We start from the raw sequence: 21,844 nt of genomic DNA, 5'->3' as shown, positions 1-21,844 counted from the left end.
ATGAATTGTAGCTTATTCATAGTGTGCTGCAGCAGAGTGAAATTCTTAATGAGGCACTAAAACCAGGTCATATTGTTGTTGCCTTCAGAATTGTGGAAAAACAGCCATATGACAATGAGTAATTTTTTAGATTTTAAGCTTGTATTAGTGAAATATTTCATTTGTGGCAACCACAAGCTGTAAACTGCTTCCACAGTAATTCTGTGCAGATGCCTTGGCAGGCAGCCTCTGTTATTTTTCTTCAGCATGCCGGAGCCATTAAAACTCTCAGAGTTGGATGTAATGCAGACTTCATCTCAAGAGTACTTACATTAGTTGATTCAATTCAGTAAATACAGTTTGTGCCTCTGGACAGACTGTGGTGCATTCCTGATGCAACAGAGCTGTGTGTACTCTGGTTTGAATACACTCCCTGGCACTCAGTTGAACCCAGTCCTGTCTGTTCAAAACAGCACAGTCATGGATTTGTCATGTGCATTGGTGCGAATTTAACCAGCAGAGGAGACCTGTAGCGTATGGGTCTTCCATGTCTCTTAAGCTTCTCCACGCAGAACGGGTAATAAGTCTACACACAGACAGCATGACTGACGTTTTTTGGAAATGCATCGGGAAGTGTGTCTCTCTTCCATAGTTGCTGCAGGAGTGAAGGTTGCAGAGTCTAGGCTGTTGAGAATAAGCTACTCCCATACCTTGGGAATAGTTTCAGTGCTAGCAGCTGCCTTCTAGCAAAGAACTGACTGCAAAATTTCGCTTTTATTGTTGATATGATGGATAAGAGATCGGTTATTTGTGACTTCGATAGTTAGAAAGTCATCACTTGATTGGTGAAGTGAGCAGATTTGTTCGGAAAATGTCAGAGGATGCTAATGTTTAAAAATAATGTTGTTCTTTCCAGAGCAGAATAAGGGTCACAATAACCAGAACATAGTTGTAAGAGAGAGATTCCATCTTTATGTATTTTGAAATCATTGTTAAGCAAGTTCCATTTATTTGATTATGAACTGCAGTAGTTGTGATCTGACTTGGTATCACAACAGGATTTCTTTATTCATCCTAAATTTAACCTTTGTGGTTATCTGAAGCTAATTGTCTAGGCAATTGCTCTTATAAAAACAGCTGTAATCTAGAGAAGAATTCATATGACAGTAGTTTATATGCATCAGTGGCCAATCCCCCTTCCACCTGGTGTTTACCCGCAGGGATACTGATGAATTACGAAGACCTGAAACTCTAAATTTGATGCAGGACAGAGAGCGTCACCAAGTACTAAGGAGTTATGTGGACAGGACAGAGAGGTAGGGAGAAGAAACATACAGTTTCTACTGATGAATTTTTTTGTTTTATTTTTCCCCTCCCTAAATAACCATAGTAGCCAGTTGCTCCACTAAATGAGGATCATCTGAAAAGTTCTTGGATTGGTTACTTATGCATATCAAGTACTAGGTACCTCAGTGTAATAGGCCAAATGTACAATCCCAGTGGTACATCCTGAGCTGCAGAAAAATTTTATCACAATTCAGGAGAAGCGATAGAAATGACTGCACAAAATCCTTCATGTGCAGTGAGTTAAGTCTTTATCCAGCAGTTAGTTTAACAGCTTTGTTTACTAAGCAGTTACTCTTCTGACTTGATGAGATACTTGTGTGTCACTGACAACTCATGTATGAAAATTTGTTTAAGATAAAAAGTCTACTTACTCTCTGTTTTTCCATTTGTCAGACCCCCGGCTGATTCACCTTACTTTCTATCAAGTCATCACAGTCAGGTATTGAACTCTACTTATTTTGTTCTTCTGGATGAGTTTGATGCAAAACCAAACTTAGGTTAGCCATAAGATATGGACTGTTTGTTCATAACCCATCTGTTTTACAGTAGCTCTGCCTTTACAGCCCGCTGAACTGTTTTGTTCCAGGTGCCCCATACAGATCCCGAGCTGCACCGCAGGCACATAGAGCGTACCCGTCGGGAGGCCCAGTTAGCAGCACTTCAGTATGAGGAGGAGAGGATGAGAACAAAACAGATCCAGAGAGAAGCTGTCCTTGACTTTGTTAAGGTACATGCTTTTAGCACCTACTTGATACTTTATCTTTTCTGAATCCCTTAATGAAAATTAATTGCCAAGATCATTAATACTTGTACCTTGCACTCGTGGGCATGCATGGCACGCCACGAGATATGGCATTTAATTGCATTCAGTGTTGGTGCTGTAGCTTACCATAGAGAAAACTGGAACTGGGGAGGAAGACAGACGAGATTTACCCAAAATATGATTGTTGTAAAGAATTGTGGTTTTATATAGCCCTTCTCGTTCTCTGAATTTTTCATTTGCATAGATGTGACAGGATTGGTATAAGAAAGAAGGGATCTTTATTTGAGAAGGCATAGAAGCAAATTAATTTTAAAGACAAATTTGGCAGAGAAGAAATCGGTCATACACATAAGAAGATAATGTTGCCTGATCTATTTTGGTATTTTATGATGCATAAGTAAGTTGCCTCCAGGTAAAGCACGGGTGCAAATTTATGGTACAGGAGATACTCTGTAGACACTGCATCTTTGCTTTCTCTTACACTGCAGTCAATATGAAGTAGTCTGCTGCTTAATATGCAAACTTGTTTATTTGCTAGTTGTCTTAAATTTATTTTACTGTTTACTGCTCTGGTGATGTACCCAAGTCTTGTCATCACAAATTTAATGTTACAGTTAATATTTTGGGCTTAGGGTGGTCTGCAGAGAGGAAAAGAATATTATATTGTGTTTATATAAGGTATAAAGTTAGTTTAGAAAAAGGGTTTTAGCCATCTGAAACTAGGCTTTTCGTTAGCACCAACTAATCTCAGGCCCCTGGCAATGTTTTGTAGAAAAGCTGCTTTTATTAAAGATTCAGCTCAGTCTTCCAGTTAAAGACTTTAGATATTTAGCATGCATTTTGTTAATTGATGAGCCTTTTGGGGTTTTTGTTTTTGTTTTTCTTCTGTTGCCTTTGCTATTCATGAACACTTTATTCTCAGCAATTAAATTCCTCCCTTGGGTTATATTTTGGGTTTATTATGAATCTTTAAATGCAAAAACAATTTGGGTTTTTTGTTTTCATGTGGAATAAAGGCTGGTTTTTTACTAGTAATATCAGTGAAGTTTTAGCCCAGTGGAAACTTGAAGCTTCCCCAATGCATGATTTATTTATAAACGAAGACTTCTTGTGTTTTAAAACACTTCCAAGTTATGCTGTTTTCTGAGCTTTTGTTTCTCTGTCACATTCTTTTAAATTGGTCTTTCAATTTTCCTTTTTTTCAATAGCAAAAAGCATCCTTAAGTCCTCAGAAGCAAAGTCCTCTGGATAGTGAGGTAAGAGTACAGTAAGAGTATTACAAGGGATGTCAGCACCTGAATTCTTAGCTCTCTCCATCAGAGATATTTTTCTGGTAATGGAGAACTCTTGAGGACTGGGTTATAGCATAGTTTTTTCACACTTCTATTAAACCTTGGGTTGGTTGGGTTTTTTTTTTGCTTAAGGGACCAGTCTAATATTTCCTTCTGTTAATGTTGGTTGCCCATCAGAGTGTGTTGTTTTATTGTTTCTTGTATGTTTTCTATGTTGTATACAGAAAATACATTTCATATTCCATTAAGATGCTCCTTGCAATCAGTACAGTTTACTTTCTAATGGGAGTATTCAGACAAGTTATTGTGTTGGCAGTCATCCTTTGTTGGTCAGTTTTCTCCCAGTTTCCTATCATTAGATCACCAATTATCCTAGAAAGATTAAGCATTAGAATTTTAAGGGCTATCAGAAAAAATAAATTAAAGAAAATTTAACAAGTTTTATACTAGTGTAGTTTTATAATCAAAACCAGTAAGTCACTAGAGAACACATCATACAAGGCTCAGTCTCCTGGAATATACAGAGCTGAGCCAATGACATCTGTTCGCTCTCTGCATCAGATTTCTGCATAGTAATAGCTCTTCCACTGCTTGCCACCCCCGCTTTCCTCCAGGGGAAGATAAATCACTTGGCAATGTTAATCAGATCAAAACTTTTAATAATATAATGAATATAAATAGTTCTTTAGCAGCGTTTTCCAACTAACTCTTTTTTTGTTAGAAAATTACCAAAACCAGAGGGTAATTGAAATAGGTTTTGCTCCTTTTCCTTCTTAATGTTCTTCTGTTCTTAATTTATTCTTTTTAAGGGTCCTTTGTTCTACCACAGCAAGAACTGTGAATGCATAGCTCTATGTATTTACTTGAGACAACACAGAAAGCAGAATAATTGATTCCTTAAGTAATAGGAATACACTGTAATTCATGGGTCATGGGTCATGTGGCTATATATTCCGACAGTTACATATACTTTATGGATTTATTTTTTTTTTAAAAAGCCTCACAATGCTATAAACAAGTAGTACATGTTCCAAGATTTCTGTCTGTTCACATACCGTGTGTTTCTGACATTCTGTGTGTTTCTGACATTACTCCATCTCTCCCACCTCCCAGTGTCCCTTTCCATCCAGAAGGTCTCAGCATACTGATGATAGTGCCTTGTTAGTGGTAAGATCCTGCACGTAACGGCCTTTTAATGTGGCAGATTCTAGACCATAGAAATAACAACATTATGATTGTCTCAGATTAGACCAACTATTTTAAAGCTAATCTAAATAGCATAAAACATGAGCATCTTTGAAAAGTGGCTTAGCCATGAACTTTAATAGTATGAATATGTTGGGACCTGTACTGTCAGCCATTTGTTAATATATAGTGGTTGTTTTTCCACAAAATAATTAAAGCTTATCTTTTGCTGAGAGCAGGAGAAACTTACTGATAGCAAAGAATAGCTTCTAAAATTCAAAATTCACCTCTAGTTGTTCTGGTTTGATTCCTTCTCCATTTAACTTGCTTCCCAACTGATGTGCTCTTCAGTGTCGAGTAAGCAATTTTAATGCTTCGAGTACAGCCTTCTGCTTTGTTTGCATCCTGCACGTTGTGGTTAGAAATACTCGGTGTCTTGGTAACCATATGATAGCACAGGGAAAAACTGATCTACATTTGAATGCTACAAACCATGAAATACGCCTCATAGCTTTTTATTGTTTATCAATGAAGAGGTCTTAAAAATAATATATTTTGAACACTTAGCAAAAAATAAAACCATTTATGTACTTACTTCATGTTTTATGCTATTTCTTCCTTTATGGCATTTTAGCGATGTAGCATAATTAAAGAATATAATTAATGCCATAATCCATGTCTATAAAAGAAAAATACACCCAATTTGCCTGCTGTTGCATGACTGCATGCCTGGGATTTATTTTCTTAATTCACGTGCTTCCATGATCTGCCTAAATTTTCTTTAGGCAGTGCTGTCAGTCAGAATGTCTCTCTCCAGAACATGTTGGTCAAGATATTTACTGTCTCTTTATTCAGACTTTTTGGTTTTCCTGCTTTCATGTGACTAGCACTGTGTGGGAGAAAAAGAAAGCTCATAATAGATCTCATAAGAGAGAGATGTAGTTGTGATCATGCATGTGCCTGTTTAGAGAAATCACAATCAATTAGCATATAAAAATCTGCTTTCATATTTAGATAATAAGAAACAGAATAGCAGTGGTTTGGGTTCAGTGTTGATATTTGGTTGTCAATGAGTTCATCTTTGGAATGTATTTTAAAGATACCTTTAAGGACCCCATTTCTATTTGATTGTGTGATCCCATGACTTTTGTTGTAATTAATATATAGAATTTTACATTACACGACTTGGAGTTTCCAGAGATTATTTTGAAACTGGCTTCCATCACTGTTTGTTCTCAAGTTACATCCTTGCACTTCAAACTAGATTTGAAAGCAATCATTTCTCTATTCATTTTTCTTTTGATTCCTTGCTCTTTTCAGCAGCACTAAACTATAATAGTATATGAAATACTGGGTTTTCTGAGCTGCTGAAGTATGATCTGCAGCTCTATTTTGTAGTGGAAATACACACTGTGCCTAAAGATGACATATGTCAGGGCAGCTGTTTTTGGTAATTATTGTAACTGGAACATTAAGCCCAGGCTAGCTCATGAATTTGTAGCATTTTTGTTTCCACAAATGTGTCTTGTATGGTAAAAACTTGTTCAGCAGCAAGGAAATATTTATTATTTTGCTTTTAAAAAAAAAAAAAAAAGGCTGTCATAAGAGTTGAAATTACTTTTATCTTTTTATATTGTATTGCATTTAATTTGACATTTTGCCTGTCCTTATGGATTTGAAATTTAGCTAGGTCTCATTTCTGAGGATTTTTTTTTTCCCTCCACCATAGTAGAGAGTCATTTCATACCAAAATTCTATTTGCTAATGGCAGTTTTCAGTACACATTTTCCATTTACATAGTTTCCTCTCTGTCTTTTTCTCTGCATAAAGATTGCATGCAGTAGTGTCCACACTGTATAAAAATTTTGGACCTTGAAGCTTGCAGATAGGTTAGTTTAAAAAAAAAAAATTAAATTTTTTTTAAAAAAAAGTTCTGCTAGATTTTCCACTGCTTGTTCTAGCTTTATGGTATGGGAATAATGCTTTGTGGCTAAAGAGGAGAATATTACATAGAGGTATAGTAAAAGATCTTTTGTTCAGCATTTCCCTCGTTACATCAGAGGTCTCTAAACTCAGCAGTTGCTTTTCTTTTGCTCCAAACAATGTTTTCAGCTCAGATGTAAGGAAAAGATTAAAAAAGTAGTTAAGTCCAAAATGTAGTTAGAAAGCAAGTGAGCTTTCTTTTATTTTACTACTTCCCTCTTCTGGTGGTGTTACTGCTTTAACAAAAATTTTCTCAAAACCAAAATTTAAGTTGTGAATCTCCATTTTAAATCATCATGTTTCTTTTGGTCTTCTCCTTGTTGTCTTCTATCACTAATTAAAATCGAAATGTATTCATGTTGCACAGGTTACTCTGACTGTTTCCTTCTGTTTGTTAACAATTTCAGGACACTCTGTTTGAACTCACAAAATGACTACCCATACTTTCTGGGAATGTTAATAGTTCAGTTTAGTTGTACATTTCTTCTACATAGCTGTGATTTGAAGTGAAGTGGAGTTTGGCTGTAGTACTTCATTGCACACTGTGGTAGATTTCTTTGTGTTGACTTCTGGTAGCCACACTAGCTAAAATGTTGCTGAAGAAATGTAATCACTGGCCTTTCTGAGAAAATGTGCTGTATACCTCAAAGTTTTCTGTTGTCATATCCTGCTTGCTCTTCTCACAAGGTAGTCCCATTCGTTACAATTGAGATGACTTGTTGAGATAGTATCAAGGCTTCAGACTTGGCTAATGATTTCAGCCTCGGTTGCTTATGAATCTCATTTTTCCCCAAATGTCTTCTTGTTTTCTCTCATACTGTCCCTTACAAGGTGAGTACTGTGGAAGGAAAAGGAAAACCCAAAACATCCTCTCGAACTGCTGCTCAATTTCTCTGCTGTAAAGCATGTGAGATACTTGATAAGCATCAGGCAGCTGGTGTGACCTCTTCCTTTCATAACCTTTGTGTCATTGCTGCCTTGTGCTCCCTTCATTACGTTGTGTTTTTTTGTCGTGGTCAGAAACGTGGCCTGAGGCCATCATGTTACTGTTAGCAAATAGGATCTCTGAAACATTTTAAGTTAAGGCTTTTAGGCACCACTGTGTTACAAATAATAATGGTATGGGTAAAGTAAGCAGGACTTGAATTATGCTGACTTGTACCCTGGAGTTTTCTCTTAGACCGTTGGCATCCATTTGTGTATTCAAACATTTAATAATCAAATTCCCTTAAAATATCCTTATTTGGTTTGTGCAGAGTTCTGGTCGGGCTCTGCTTTGGCAGTCCCTGTATCTACAGTTGTTTCTGGCACAGGGAGATTTCTCTGTTTTCAGCGCTAGACCTAGAGGCCAAGTGCAGCATGTGCAGTAGGGTGTTGTAAGTCTGAATTGCAGCATCCTGGTTCCTTTTGTATTGTGGCTACCTTTTCTTACAGTTGTTCTTTGCCTCACTTCTTCCTTTCTTCCCTCTCTTTCTTTCCTTGCTGTCCCTGACAGAATGGCTTTGAGCCTCTCTTTGTGTTTGAGATTGACAGTAACACCAATACCATTAAAAGAAGGCCAGGGACTCGCAAACAGGTGAAGAGCATGCAGTGTGTTGCTGTTGTGATTGTCCTACCATGTGGTGTGCCATGTTCCCCTTCCCTTCACCCACTGCTGGGTATGTGGATTGTGACGACGACTTGTTAGTCTCCGTGAGGGTTGTCTTGCTCTTTTCATACCGGAATAAACAGTTGTGTTAATGTGACAGACCACCTACTTCTGTTTTATTTTACTGTTCTCATATACTAGCTAATGTTTTGCTTAATCAAGTGATATTTTGAAACTCTTCAAACAAAAAAAAGAAACCCATGATTTTTGCTCTGCACTGCTGTGGAGAAAGAGACTGTCATGAGCTGTTGAGTCTGCATAGGGCCTAAAGATGTTTGTATTTAAAGCTTGCCCTGAGTATAACCTCTCCTTCTACTCCTTCTGGCTGTATTGTTCTGAAGTGGCAGCACAGTTGCAAATAGTTTTAAATACTAACACTCCTGAGTGTGTTGTTCACATCTGTAGAGTTTCTAGGTGTCATCTGCTGTTCTTTTCCTGTGCTGAACTGCCACTCTGCTATTTGAATGCTGTTTCAGAAAGTATAGTTTCATACTTGAGCCATTCAGTCCTCAAATGTTAACGTTTTGATTGTGCTTTCAGTAAGACATGGAATTTGGCCTTCTAGATCCACCTGTCAGTGACAGACTGGCACGCTGGAGCTCCTGTTCTGTAAACATTAAAAGTTGTTTGTTTGGTTGGTTTTGATATTGGTTACAGTTAAAATTTGGCTGCACTTTATTTGTGACAACACTGTAAATTTTCACACTGACATCTTCCCAAAGAGCCAGATTCCACCACAGAACCTTTCTTACTTTGAGTGTAATTCGCAAAGATCAGCATTAGGTATTTGTGGCAGACACAAAGTGTGTATTCTTCAGCCTGTTAGATGTGGGTTTCTCTGATTTTACAAAGTTGATAGGAAAATAACTTACTAAAAATGCATAACATACTTGAAACATTAAAAAGAAAGTATTTATTTTGAATAGTGGCTCAGAATGAACTGTTGTAGGGTAAAATTTCCTTTTGTCTGGTGGCATAGGTGTTACAGTAGGTGTTACTGAAGAAGCTTTTACCTTATTGTTCTTAGTTCTGCTTTTGATGTCACTGTGTTGTGTGTAAAAGAAACATCGCACCTCCCAAGCTTATTAGCCAGGCAGTTCAGGAGAGTAAGAAGGCTTTAACTGTAGTTCAGCAAGTACCTATCCGTTGCCTGTTGAGTGTTCCTGAGAATGTGATCATGATCACCTCTTCCTTTTTAACTTGTGTACTGCATTCCATCTTTGTGCATGACCCATCAGACGTTTGCTAACACTGCTACTGCCTTCTCTTTCTTTCTACATTCAGTCACTCTCAGGGTTGAATCAAGAAAGCTGTGCTACTACCCTGCCTAATGCCTCTACGTTCAGTCCTGTCAAGGTATCTCTTGCTATTATCATTCACCAGTAAAGCCAACAAAAAAACTCTTGGATCCACACATCTGTTTTAACAGGTGTTAGTCTGTCAGCTTCTAATCAGAAGTTCAGGTAGGGTATGAATCCGATTTGCCTGATTAAACCGTAGTAGATATTACCTCATCTTAGCTTTAGGCTGTGTCTACAAGAGGCCTAAGCTATAAAAACACGGTAGCCAGTCTGCTCCAAGGGGTTCTTGGTTGTCTTTGATGTTGCTTTTTCTGTACAAGATTATGTGCTCTTGACCAAGTTCATCAAAAGTACTCTTTTTGTATCCTTTACCAGCTTACTTTGGAATGCAGATATCCTATGTTTCTTTCTCTTCTGGGGAGACTGTTCTACTGAATGCATTCATCACAAGAAATCGTTAGTCTGTGTAAGCACTGCAATAAAACCACAGTGCATTTCACGGGGGAGAGTGATGTTCAGTAAATAGCAGTTTTGCATTAGCAAAGGTGTCGAAGGGGTGTATCCTTACCAGTGCTGCTGTAATGCCAGTTCTGCATGTTATTTAATTATTTGTTTTTCTGTGTCCCCTTTGCAAAGAATACTTTGAAAGTTTTGGTTGTAAGGACGAGTAAACAAAGATCTGTCATTGCACAGTCAGTGCTGTTTCATCATTCTTTTTCCTCAGAAAAAAAGCAATTGTGTCATTTCTGCAAAAGAAAAAACTTTGTCACTTTCTGCAGGGAGTTGGGGAACAATATACTGTGTTTTTTCACATTTCTGGTTTTTCTTCTGAAACACATTTAGATGGATGGAACTGTTTTTTAAAACACAGCAAATTCAAATGTGATCACAGCTTTTCCAGATTTAGGACCATTTATACTCTTCTGGTTTTTTGTCCACAGAGTGATGACAGATCTGCCATCTCCCCCGGCTCACCTACCACTCAGACAGGTAACAGGAAAAGGAAGAAAAATTTCCGAAAAATAAGAATAAAATGCCTGCTTGGTTTTTTGTACTACGAAGAGAAGGGAGCATATGTTCCCATCTCTGTATGTGGCACTGCTGTGCTTGAGAATTCACCCAGTTATTTGGGTCCCCTTACAACCATATGAGGGAAGAGACAACAGGGGTGAAGCATGTCCTCAGGCAGAGCGCAGGGTTTGGCTGTTGTAGGCCTTCATACAGGCTTTGGCACACAGATGCATTCAGCAACAGTCAGAACAGTTGTTGGCGTTGGTATGTGGAATGTGCTTTGCATGCAAGCATCCTTGGAAGTGCCTTTTCCTGCTCTGCACTTTTATCATGCATGGCTGTAATTTATTTTGTCATTATTATTTTAAAATTTTTGTTTTGTTCTTTTTAATTACCACATTGCTGAACCCATTTCCTATTTAAACTCTAACCATTTCCTTCTTCCTCCTTTCCTTTCCTGTGCCTTTCCACATTTGTTTAGTCCACCTTTCCCCTCCATATCCTGGCCATGCAGCCCCACCTTCCTATAGAAACCCTTCCCAGCGACCTGAGAGTTTCCTTTTCCGAGCAGCTGTCAGGGATGAAGCAAACAAAGGTAGGTTATATAGCTTAGAAATTAGCTAGTTTTGCTATGTAATATTAACATCTGCATTATCTAGGTTTTGCACTGTTCTGTTACTTCAGGTCATTAATCATCAAGCTACTTTCAGGGTTCCATTTGTAGACATACGGCATTGAATACTTTGTGAATAAGCAATTTTTTATTTAGAGCTGTCAAATGTTCTTTTGCCATATTTGTGGAAATGTGGGATTTTGTTCTTCCTGGTCTGTGCTTACATCTAAAAAGATACCAAGGAAGTGGCACAAAAGCCTTCAACCACTGATGAAGGCCGCTTGACAAATTTTGCTTTGCACAATGGCACATAACAAAGTTACAATTTCTGTAGAAAGACTGAACTGCTTCAGCGTACTTTATCTAGCAAAACTTTGTTCTCCTTTTGTGAATGGTTATTAGCTAACAGAAAGAACAGAATCTAAACAGAAAGGAAAATATGTTATAGAATGCCTCATTTAGATTAGCAGATCATTAGCTTGATTAATAATGAAATGAAAGAAACAAATTTGTGAAAAGGAATGCACTGTACCCATTCTGGAACCTTGTGTGTGCATGTGTAGTACAGCAGTGAAGGAGTCAGCCAGACCGTGCTTAGTGATTTTCTTTCCTTCGTGCTACTTTTTTAGCTGTCACTTCATCTTCTACCCGTGCCTTGTCTCCTGCTAATGAGTCTGCAGACCCCAGGGTAAGGCAAAACTCCAAACAGCGAGAGGAGGAGCTGGAGCTAATAGAGCAGCTACGTAAGGTAAGTGTTGCCAGTATGTGCATATCTTAGTAAATGCATTGCGTGCATCCTGCTAAATCTGTCCTTTTGTTTTAGACTGATTTCACTGAACTCACATGGTGAACAGTTGACCAAAATTAAATGGCAATGTACAGTCTGAGTGTTTCTTTTAGACGGATGCAGTGGTGTTCACTTTGGTTTTTGTGGTGGATAAAGTCAGCTTTGAATTCTGTGAAACACGTAGTGCTGACTCCTGCTTCTGAGTGTCTGGTGATGTCTGCTTTTAAAATAAACATGTGCTTGCTTTCTTCCTTATCAGCCTTCACGCTTGTAAGGAACTCCCTGGAGAGAGTTGCCTTACTACCTTCTTTCTGATCTTCTTTTTAAAACTCCTCTTTACTGTAAAGCCCACAGAACAGCAGGTAGAATGCAGAGACTACTACCAGTCATGGTGATAGCATGGTTTCCTTGTGGGCTCTGGATCCATCTATTGATTCTTGCCTTATCCTTAGTTAAGTGCAGAACATCCGAAGTACAAATATTCCTTATAGTCGTGCTATCTGCCTGTTCAGAGCCACCACGCTCCTGGTTTGTGCCCAGGTACAATGACAATACACGTGAATATTGAAAATGTCCCATGGCATTAAGGTACCACCCTCTTTTGCCCCAGACTTGTTTCTGGAGAGCATGAAGGGATTCCTTAAGGTAGTCTAGTTAATTGCTTGAGCTTTCTCAAGAAATAAGAATTCCTACTTGTTAAAGCTGATTTTAAAAGTCATAAGCATCCCAGATGGACAGAGAGAGTTCCTTCTCTTTGTAAATATTCCCAGATGGGCAGAGAGAGTTCCTTCTCTTTGTAAATATTAAAGTAAGGACAATCTCCTTTAGGAGGAGAAAGTTATCTTAAATAAAACAAAACAAAACTTGGTGCTGTTTGCAGAGCCTCTCTTCTGTTATCTCAGAATGCTTTGTATGTAGTCTGTCTCTTGTTCTGCTTCCCAGGTAAGCTTAAATATTTATTTTTTTTAAAATATTTAAAAAAATGTAGATATAGCATAACAACTTGGTGAAATTCACACAGCATTTGAAATAAGACTAAAAGCCTAAATTGAAATTTTATTCATTCTCTTACACAAATCTACCTACCTCATTTCTTTAAAACAATTTATGCCAAGTAGTTTGGGTTTTTCTTTACAGGGAAAAATGTTATCATGACTTTTGGTAGCCATGTTGTGCTACATCTCACAAAGACAATTCTTTTCACTTCCCTTGGTAGAACTGTTCTCTGAGGATACATAGGATTAGGAATATTGTTCTTTGACCCCAATTTCCATTATTTTTTAATAATGGTTGTATTAGTCCCCTGTGTTGTACAATGAAAACTGTTCATCACTGAACTTAACTGCTGCCAGGCTGTGGTCAGTACACAGAGCCTTCCATGGAGTTACTTGGAAAGCTGTTTAGAAGTGTCACAAGGATGGACAGAGGGTTGTAATGGAAGTACTTCTGCCTCTTATGATGTTCTGCATCATAAAAACATCTGCAAATGTTCTGCAGAATGAAACAGTTGTAGGAAGCCAGCTCTTACTTTTTGCGTGTCTGTATTAATTTTTCTACAGAATATAGAATCACGATTGAAAGTGTCATTGCCCAATGATCTTGGAGCAGCTCTCACCGATGGTGTTGTTCTGTGCCATTTAGCTAACCATGTGCGTCCCCGATCTGTTCCTAGCATTCATGTCCCCTCACCTGCTGTTGTAAGTATGTAATAATGATAGAATTTTATAGGTGTCCAAAATAATATCCAGCAAAGTTCTGTAATCCAGACAAATGCTAAATTCAGCATTGTCCTCTGTGAACGTACGTGACAGAAAATAACCATCTGTTCTGTTTAAAAAAGGTCTATAGCTTCATTAAAAGAAATTATATTTAGGGTTGTTTCATTTAAATTGTTACTTCTAACACAGATCATGAGAAAATATTAATGTTTTCAAGTCCTCTCTATGTTAACTTGAAAATTAGTGAAATAAGAGACAGTTCGGCATGAAATCTGAAATAGGGTATTTCAGAAGATCAGGAAGGTCTGAGAAGTTCAGGAAAACAGATAGTAGGAAAATACAACATTCTCTACAACTTTTAGGATCCCACTGCACAAGACAGTGAAAACAGGCAGAGAAGCCAAGTTGATTCCTGTGTCCACTTCACAGCACTACAAATTCCTCTGCTTAGGAATTTTAGTAGAGCGCACTTGAGCTACTTGAAGAACAGCATCTCCTGGAACAAAACAAACCCAGTCATACCTTTGTGATAACAGGAAAAAAGGTGTTGTATCTGGGGGCTATTGAGAGCAAGGAAGGAAGCACACAGAGAAGTTTGAAAATTTCTGCAGTTGTTTTTCTTACCCTGCCTGACTGCAGTGTTTCTGGAAAGCAATGAAGATGAAACATTTCTGGGTGCATTACTGTGTATCACGTGTAGGGCAAGCACAGAATTAGAGAAAGGTCAAGAACTGTGAAATAACAACAGATAATTTCTGGGGTTTATTTTCTGTTCCACAATCTGTATTTGTGGAAGTCAGAAAGTTCAGTGAAAATATTTAGGGTCAGCTACTTGGAAGTAGTATGGAGAGGCAGATTGCTTGTTATGCACCTTTAAATTGTAAGAATAAGGAAAAAAAACTGAAGATTGTTCCTGGGGGAAGTTGTTGAAACATGCACGTTGTGTTTGCTTTTCATATTTTGGAGTCAGTCTTTGCATTGGTTGGAATTTGAACTGGCACTTAGAGGACTGCCTACTGTATCATTGTGGTTCCTCTCCCTTGGACTTAATGAGAAGAAGCAGATGTCTTCATTATTTTGAGAACGATTGAACTGGACACGCCAACATTTTAGGCAGATTGTGGAATCATTAAGAGAAAAGACATACAACCGCTATTCAGAAGACTTGCGTCATTGAGAGTATCTTTTCAATGGCCTGGTTTTATGTGCTGTTGAATATTCTGTGTTAGGAATTAAATCGTGGCTTTGTCATATCAATCCCAAGGAAGAGGCACTCTTTAGCTGCTCGGCTCCAGGAGCAGAAGACGCATCATGTCATTCCTCAGTGACAATGTGATCTTTGTATTCCCATCAGCCGTCTGGAGAAAGAAGTCAGCGCTAGCCTTTAACCTGCTTTCTTGGTGGGGAACTACGGCACATTGAGGGGACAGAGCAGAAACCCCACCACATAGGGAAAACTGTCTGACCCAGAGAGGCCACTGCGTGCTGCTGTGTAGAATGTGGGTAGCTTGTTCAAAGGAGCAGGAGGCTTGTGTCTCTTTAACGAGAAGGGAATAAGCTTCAAGAATAGAAACAAGACAGAGCCTGTACTGTGGTATGTTTGTGTAGAGGTGTGAAAGCTAACTGTAGGAAAAAGCTTGCTTGAAAAAATGCCAGCGAGTACAATTCAAACAGCTACATCAAACACATCTACAAGAGGCTTGCAAGCAGCAAGCTTCAATTCCAGTTTTCTTCCATCATTTTCTGGTTTCATCTAGCCTTCTTTTTTTTTAACTCTTTGTTAATTGAAATATGGTTTGATATTTATATATTCTTGTATTGTAGTAATCCAGAACAGACTCCAGATTGCTTCATACCATGAAATTGCTCTGAAATCACAGCATGGAAGCCATGCATGTGCATTTCATTCGAAATATATTTTTAAAATTATCATACTGTAGTCAGTGAAGTGTTAGCAATTTTTATGTAACACCTTGCATATAAATGTTCCACAGCTTAGAATTGTCTTTTTCTAAAAACATCCAGTGTTCATACATTAGCTTTTCATAAAATAGCTCTGAAATTTGGGCTTGCTTTTCTAAAGAAAAAGCAAACTACAACAGAGCCTACTTTGAATTAGACAAGCTTATGTCAGTGCAGTATGTTTTTGGCAAAGAGGTTTATTAAGAGTTTTATTTAAATAAAAAATAAAGATCTTTTAAAATTCTGCCAATTCAGAACACTATATACCTGCCTCCTTTACTTTGCAGCCTAAACTTACAATGGCAAAATGCAGACGAAACGTGGAGAATTTCTTGGAAGCTTGCAGAAGGATTGGAGTGCCTCAGGTACGTATTTCTACTATACTGATTGATAGAGTGTTTCAGGTGCAGCTTTATATGATGCTTCAGAAAATAAAACCTTTGAAAGGTTTGATGAAAACAAAATGATGGAAAGTTTAGAAGGTTCAGGTATAAGCTGTGCCTTGCATTGTAGATCAGACTTCCCTTGTGTGGTCTTCCAGAGCAAAATGAAGTCAGATATAGTTTGTCAAGAGGTCTGATTCACTTACTGCTGTGCCTCAAATTCATAATAGCTGATGCAGTTCGAGAATTGTAAGGTATTTCTATAAAAGCAATTGCATTTTCTCAAGATTAGATATTTGACAGCTTAGAAGTGGGATAAAATTTGGATGATATTTTGCACTTTTATTTTTATCCCAAAGTTTTCATGTTCCTTCAGAGTAATTCTCTTACATGAACGTCTTTACTGTCTTACCAACAAGTTACAGTATTATTTGCCTTTCTCTGATGGTAGCTATCTTTGCATAGATCCTAATTCTTTTGTTACATACCAGTGGTAGAAGTCTACCTTCTGATATTTCTTGTCCTCTTCTGAAACTTGGAAGACCTAGGAGGTGGCGATATAAAATAGTCCATTGAGTCCAGTGATGCTGTTTTATGCTGTCCTGTCCTTTCCACTTTGTCTTACTCAGCAGCTGTCTCAGTACAAATAGTTTTGATACATCACGTTTTTCTTAATTTTTCTTCTAGTGCATTAATTGATTTAGTTTCTTATACTGCTAAGCATTACTGTTTCTGTTGTAGGTGCTGTCTTCTTTCTTTTGTATTGTGAAAGGGAAAAGTAGACCCAGTGACTCATTTCCCAGCTATTTCTAAAAGCAGTGTTCTCGAGTCAGTCATGCAGTATTTTCTGGTGTTTTCAGATAGCTTCACTTGCAGGCATTTGAGCCATTGGGATCTTAGGGTAGCGTATTTATTGAGCTGCCTGGCAATTTCACATGACTCAGTGGTGAATCGCGTTGGAATGTGGTAGGAAGTTGTAAGTAATCGTTAGTACTTTGAGATCCTGCACAGTTTTGGTCCCCTAAGAAACTTCAGACTTTTACTCCCAGCAGAACTGCACATTATAAATTCCTCTGGGGCAAAATTGTTCAATTCCATCCCAGCTTCCCTATTTATAGCTCCCTCAAATATAAAAGAGCAGATCACCAGAATGACCCACATTTCAAAACAAACAAACAAGCCACTAAAGAAGAAGTCCCCTACGGACCCAGTCTGCTACAGCTACTGTCTAGACCCTCCTGGTTTTCTCCTATTTCTTGCTTTAATGTGAAGGAGTTCGAGCAGAGTGTCTCCTGGGGCAATGTACTGAAATACCCCCACCTGAACTCTGAAGTTGCTCTCAGTGTCTGCATTACATATCTACTGAGATGTGAACGTAAGGTATCAGTATGCAAGAATGGCGTGGCAGCCTAGTATATTTTTCTGGAAAAGATGCCTGCAGGTATTTCCTTTCATTTAAATTCTAATTACAAAAATAAAAGGCTTTCTGAAAGTATGGATCTATGTAGAAATACTTACCTTCTGAGAGGAAGGCTACTGTTAGAAAATGCTCGTTACAGGCACCACAGTGGAGCAGCTATTTCTATAGGGCTTCACTGGTTAAAGCCCTTGCATCAAAAGAAACTGGAAGTTGAACAGATTGATATGTGCATCTAGATTTCACTGATTTTTACAGCAGTTACCTGTGTGAGAGGGAGGAGAAAGATGCGCAGTGGGAATAGTTACAGAGCACTTAAACTCAAATTAGTAATAGATACTTCTGCAGGATAGTGCATTCAGGTGTCAGTTACATGTAAATAATCCCCTGTCCTACTGTTTTCATTAACTAAGAGACATGTGGAGACTTGGCTTTGGTGAGTACTCAGTGCCAACAGCATCTCAGAAACCTGTAGCCTCTTCATGGTTTTTACTAAGGCATGTGTAGACTGCTGCATTTCTAACAACAGAGTAGTTACATGTTTAAGCTGTACAAGTGACAGGGACCTCGCTGAGCACTAAATATTTGCATTAAGTGAGTTCTTTGCAATGGGAGTCTTGCAGATTCCTTTGTGAGAATTAACCAGCTGCGATACGCTTCTCAAATGTGTAGGTTATATCTGAGATGTCTGATGACTGACTGCTTCATGGATGTTGCTATGGCTAACTGACTGACCTTTTTTTTTCGAAAGTATGGATCTATGTAGAAATACTTACCTTCTGAGAGGAAGGCTACTGTTAGAAAATGCTCGTTACAGGCACCACAGTGGAGCAGCTATTTCTATAGGGCTTCACTGGTTAAAGCCCTTGCATCAAAAGAAACTGGAAGTTGAACAGATTGATATGTGCATCTAGATTTCACTGATTTTTACAGCAGTTACCTGTGTGAGAGGGAGGAGAAAGATGCGCAGTGGGAATAGTTACAGAGCACTTAAACTCAAATTAGTAATAGATACTTCTGCAGGATAGTGCATTCAGGTGTCAGTTACATGTAAATAATCCCCTGTCCTACTGTTTTCATTAACTAAGAGACATGTGGAGACTTGGCTTTGGTGAGTACTCAGTGCCAACAGCATCTCAGAAACCTGTAGCCTCTTCATGGTTTTTACTAAGGCATGTGTAGACTGCTGCATTTCTAACAACAGAGTAGTTACATGTTTAAGCTGTACAAGTGACAGGGACCTCGCTGAGCACTAAATATTTGCATTAAGTGAGTTCTTTGCAATGGGAGTCTTGCAGATTCCTTTGTGAGAATTAACCAGCTGCGATACGCTTCTCAAATGTGTAGGTTATATCTGAGATGTCTGATGACTGACTGCTTCATGGATGTTGCTATGGCTAACTGACTGACCTTTTTTTTTCTTCTGTCTGTTTTCCCTTCCTGCTCACACACTCTGGACAGGACAATCTTTGTTCCCCTTCTGACATTCTTCAGCTAAACCTCAGCGTTAAAAGAACAGTTGAGACTCTTCTTTCCCTGGGGACAGATTCAGAAGAATCCAGTCTTGTCTCCCTTTCCATTCAGCTCTGGGGCTTTGTGGTGTTTTACTGTACTCTAATGCTAACGCTCTGTATGTTCTATCGCTGGGTCTTTTTTCTCTAGCGGAAGGATAGTGTTGCTGCTTCCTCCCTCCGTCGCTCCGGTGCTTGGGAAAGGATTTGGGGTTTTGTCAAGACTGTGTGTATGAAGTGCTCTCTTTCCCACTGATGGGACGGAGGTGACAAGTACGATTGTGTAAACGCATTGGTGCACCCACACGACCATCTGTGCCATAATTCACATTTGTATTTGCTGTGTCATATTTAGCAGCTATAATGCTTTTACAAGGGAGGAGGTGCTGTCCGTGCGCTAGAGCAAAGGACTGAGGTTAGGGTGCATGCTACAGTCTGCTGACGAGTGCTGTAATACTGGGAAAACTGCGTTGTCAGTTTGTGCCTCAGTTTCCCCACCTGTATAATGGGAATTGCACCCACTTTGGTAAATTCCTTCAAGATTATCTGGTGAAAAATGTTAAAAGAATACAAAGTATTTTTTTTTCCAACATCAGTGTTCTTGATTAGATCTCACAGTCTTAGGAGACATGGTCTAGTAAGTTTTGTCCACAGGACTCTGGTGGTATTTTTTTTTCTTACTCCCCATCCCTTATCCTGCTTCTGAGAGCTTTTGTTTTCTAATATTTGTAGACCCTGGTGTGTTACTTTGACTCAGGATTTTTAAAATAACTGTCAGTGAATCCTGAGCTACTTGAGCTTCACAACGGATCAAACAGGAAATTTTTCAGAAAATTGAGCTATTCAACAGCTTTGAGAGAAATGTTTTCTGGCACAGATGGAAAAATCTTAATGATTCTATCAGATGCCACAGAATGTCATAGCTCTTCATTGTGCTCTGGATAAAACTTAACCAAAACTTCTTGGGTTGCCACTTTATTGTGGGTGCCCCAGCCCATGCTTGTCTCACGCTTATTCCTTTCTTACCCTGTCATTTTCAGAAACCTTTGTATCCTACAGTTGCAGAAATTTAAGTCCCAGCTGCACGATCACTCTTTGGTGGTTTACAAAACTCAGGTAGTCTTCCGTGAAGCTTCAAAGCTTTTCCCTCCCCAGGAAAAGCATCCTGGTGCTTTAACGCTTTACTGTCTCAGGGACACCTCAGAACTTCAGGGCACTCCCCGTGTGATGTGTAACAGACCATGTCTCCTCAGAGTGTAGATTGATTCAGGGAACTCTGCTCAGAGACCCGTGACAGGTAAGTGTTAGGTGAAATGGCTGTTCCAAATGTGTTTTCAATCAATTTCTGTTTTATCTAAGAACACAGTAAATGGCTTGTAGGCCCAGTTTTAGTGGTGTTAGCATTCCGACGTTAACCTGGCAACAGCTCTGAAGCACAGTTTAAGACACACAGGAGTTTAGTTGCAAGCGTGGTTGCTACCAGTAAAAAACGTGTTATGGGTACGTGGATCTCACAAGCTCTTGTAACAAAGTGAGTATTTAACAAAGGAGCAAGTAGAGGAGCTGATGCCCTCTTTCCAAATCACACAAAGTGTTCTGTCCAAGCAAAACATTTTTGAGGAAAGAGGGGACCTCTGATGGGGGGGGGATTGTTTTATTTTTAAATAAGCTATTTTTGCACTGCTTACTGGTATGAACTAAAATGAACTCGGTTCCTATGTTTCTTAACTTCTAATGAACACTGTGATAAAAGCTGCAAGGGGTTTTACACTAACAGTGCCTTCCAGTTTTTAAATTTTGTTTGTCATGACTGTGATATGGAGTCATTCCAAAGCTTTTCCCCTTGTCTATTTGCATACATAAGAAAAAAGATAAGGCATAGTTGCTCAAGTTTACAAGTATTTTCTCAAAAAGCACACTTTTTTCAAAATAACACAGATTTGCTGGAAGAAAAATGTGTTTCAGCCTGACTATATCGTTTACTGTGAGAATTTCAGTCTGGGTCCATTTGTTTTCTCTCCGCTCTGAGCTTTGCCAGAGGAGCGTTGGCTGCCACTGTTTATGCTGAAGGGTTTCTTTAACATCAAAAATCAGTAAAGATTCAAAGATTGGAGGAATGCAGGTTGCTGTGGAAATAACACGTGAAAAATAATCTCTGTAGCTCTATAGGAAGGACACACTTGGGTTATTTTCTACAGACACAGAGAACTGTTGGACATGTATCCTGACTGTTGTGGGGTGAGGATGGCCAGGATGTGCCAAGGACTTACGTAGGATGAGGCTTTAAATCCATCTTAGACTGAGAATAGCACAATTACTAATAAACACTTTGAAACCTCTTTTTGTATTTTGCGTATTACTCTTATTCCTTAGAATGATTTTGGAGGTAACCTGCTAAGCAGGTGTACTTCTGGAAGATAAGTAAGTGGTAGTGGCTGACACGTAACATAGGATGGACGTTTGCCTATAAACATACTGTCGGTTTCTCATTGCCTTGAACAGCAGAAATGGGATTTCCCACATTGATGATCAAGGTTATTTCAGTCACGCATAAAAGCAAGGGTTTTTTTCTTCCAAAAACTTGTGCTTTCTGCTTTTTCATACTGTCCAAGGAATTTTTGTAATGGTAGAGGCAGCACATACCCACAGACAGAAGGGCTTCGGGTGGGCGGTGTGTCTCATGGGATGAGAATTGCTTTTAAGCATGAGATTTCCACTCAGACTCGTTGCACGGCATTTCCGTAGCGCAGGCTAGTATTTCATTCATTTCATTTAGGGGCGTGGTTTAGTGGTGGGATGGCAGGGTTAGGGTAATGGTTGGACTTGATGATCTTAAAGGTCTTTTCCAACCTAAACAATTCTATGATGCTCTTCTATGATTCTCTGCTTTAAACCAGGTCTTCCCTCACGTTTAATAGCTGAACAGGCTTGTTCCACGAGGACT

The 21,844-nt window shown here is 38.7% G+C and overlaps 1 protein-coding gene across 1 annotated transcript in view; it reads left to right on the top strand.

Moving 5' to 3' along the window:
• The window catches only part of LRCH3 (leucine rich repeats and calponin homology domain containing 3), a 38,079-nt gene extending 16,248 nt beyond the window's left edge, over positions 1-21,831 (top strand). The window contains exons 10-22 of the mRNA XM_035891233.1: positions 1,200-1,295; positions 1,720-1,765; positions 1,913-2,053; positions 3,298-3,345; positions 4,495-4,548; positions 8,045-8,125; positions 9,482-9,553; positions 10,440-10,488; positions 10,991-11,104; positions 11,752-11,870; positions 13,469-13,606; positions 15,877-15,954; positions 18,851-21,831. Coding sequence (XP_035747126.1) covers positions 1,200-1,295; positions 1,720-1,765; positions 1,913-2,053; positions 3,298-3,345; positions 4,495-4,548; positions 8,045-8,125; positions 9,482-9,553; positions 10,440-10,488; positions 10,991-11,104; positions 11,752-11,870; positions 13,469-13,606; positions 15,877-15,954; positions 18,851-19,051 — 1,237 coding nt within the window. The 3' untranslated portion in view covers positions 19,052-21,831. The remainder of the gene's footprint in view (positions 1-1,199; positions 1,296-1,719; positions 1,766-1,912; positions 2,054-3,297; positions 3,346-4,494; positions 4,549-8,044; positions 8,126-9,481; positions 9,554-10,439; positions 10,489-10,990; positions 11,105-11,751; positions 11,871-13,468; positions 13,607-15,876; positions 15,955-18,850) is intronic.
• The last annotated feature ends 13 nt before the right edge of the window (positions 21,832-21,844 follow it).

The sequence above is a fragment of the Egretta garzetta genome, unplaced genomic scaffold (genome assembly GCF_000687185.1).
Source record: "Egretta garzetta isolate BGI_Z169 unplaced genomic scaffold, ASM68718v1 scaffold333, whole genome shotgun sequence".
Taxonomy (NCBI): Eukaryota; Metazoa; Chordata; class Aves; order Pelecaniformes; family Ardeidae; genus Egretta; species Egretta garzetta.
The sequence above is the reverse complement of the archived record's forward strand: the minus strand, read 5'-3'. Positions and strand labels throughout refer to the sequence as shown.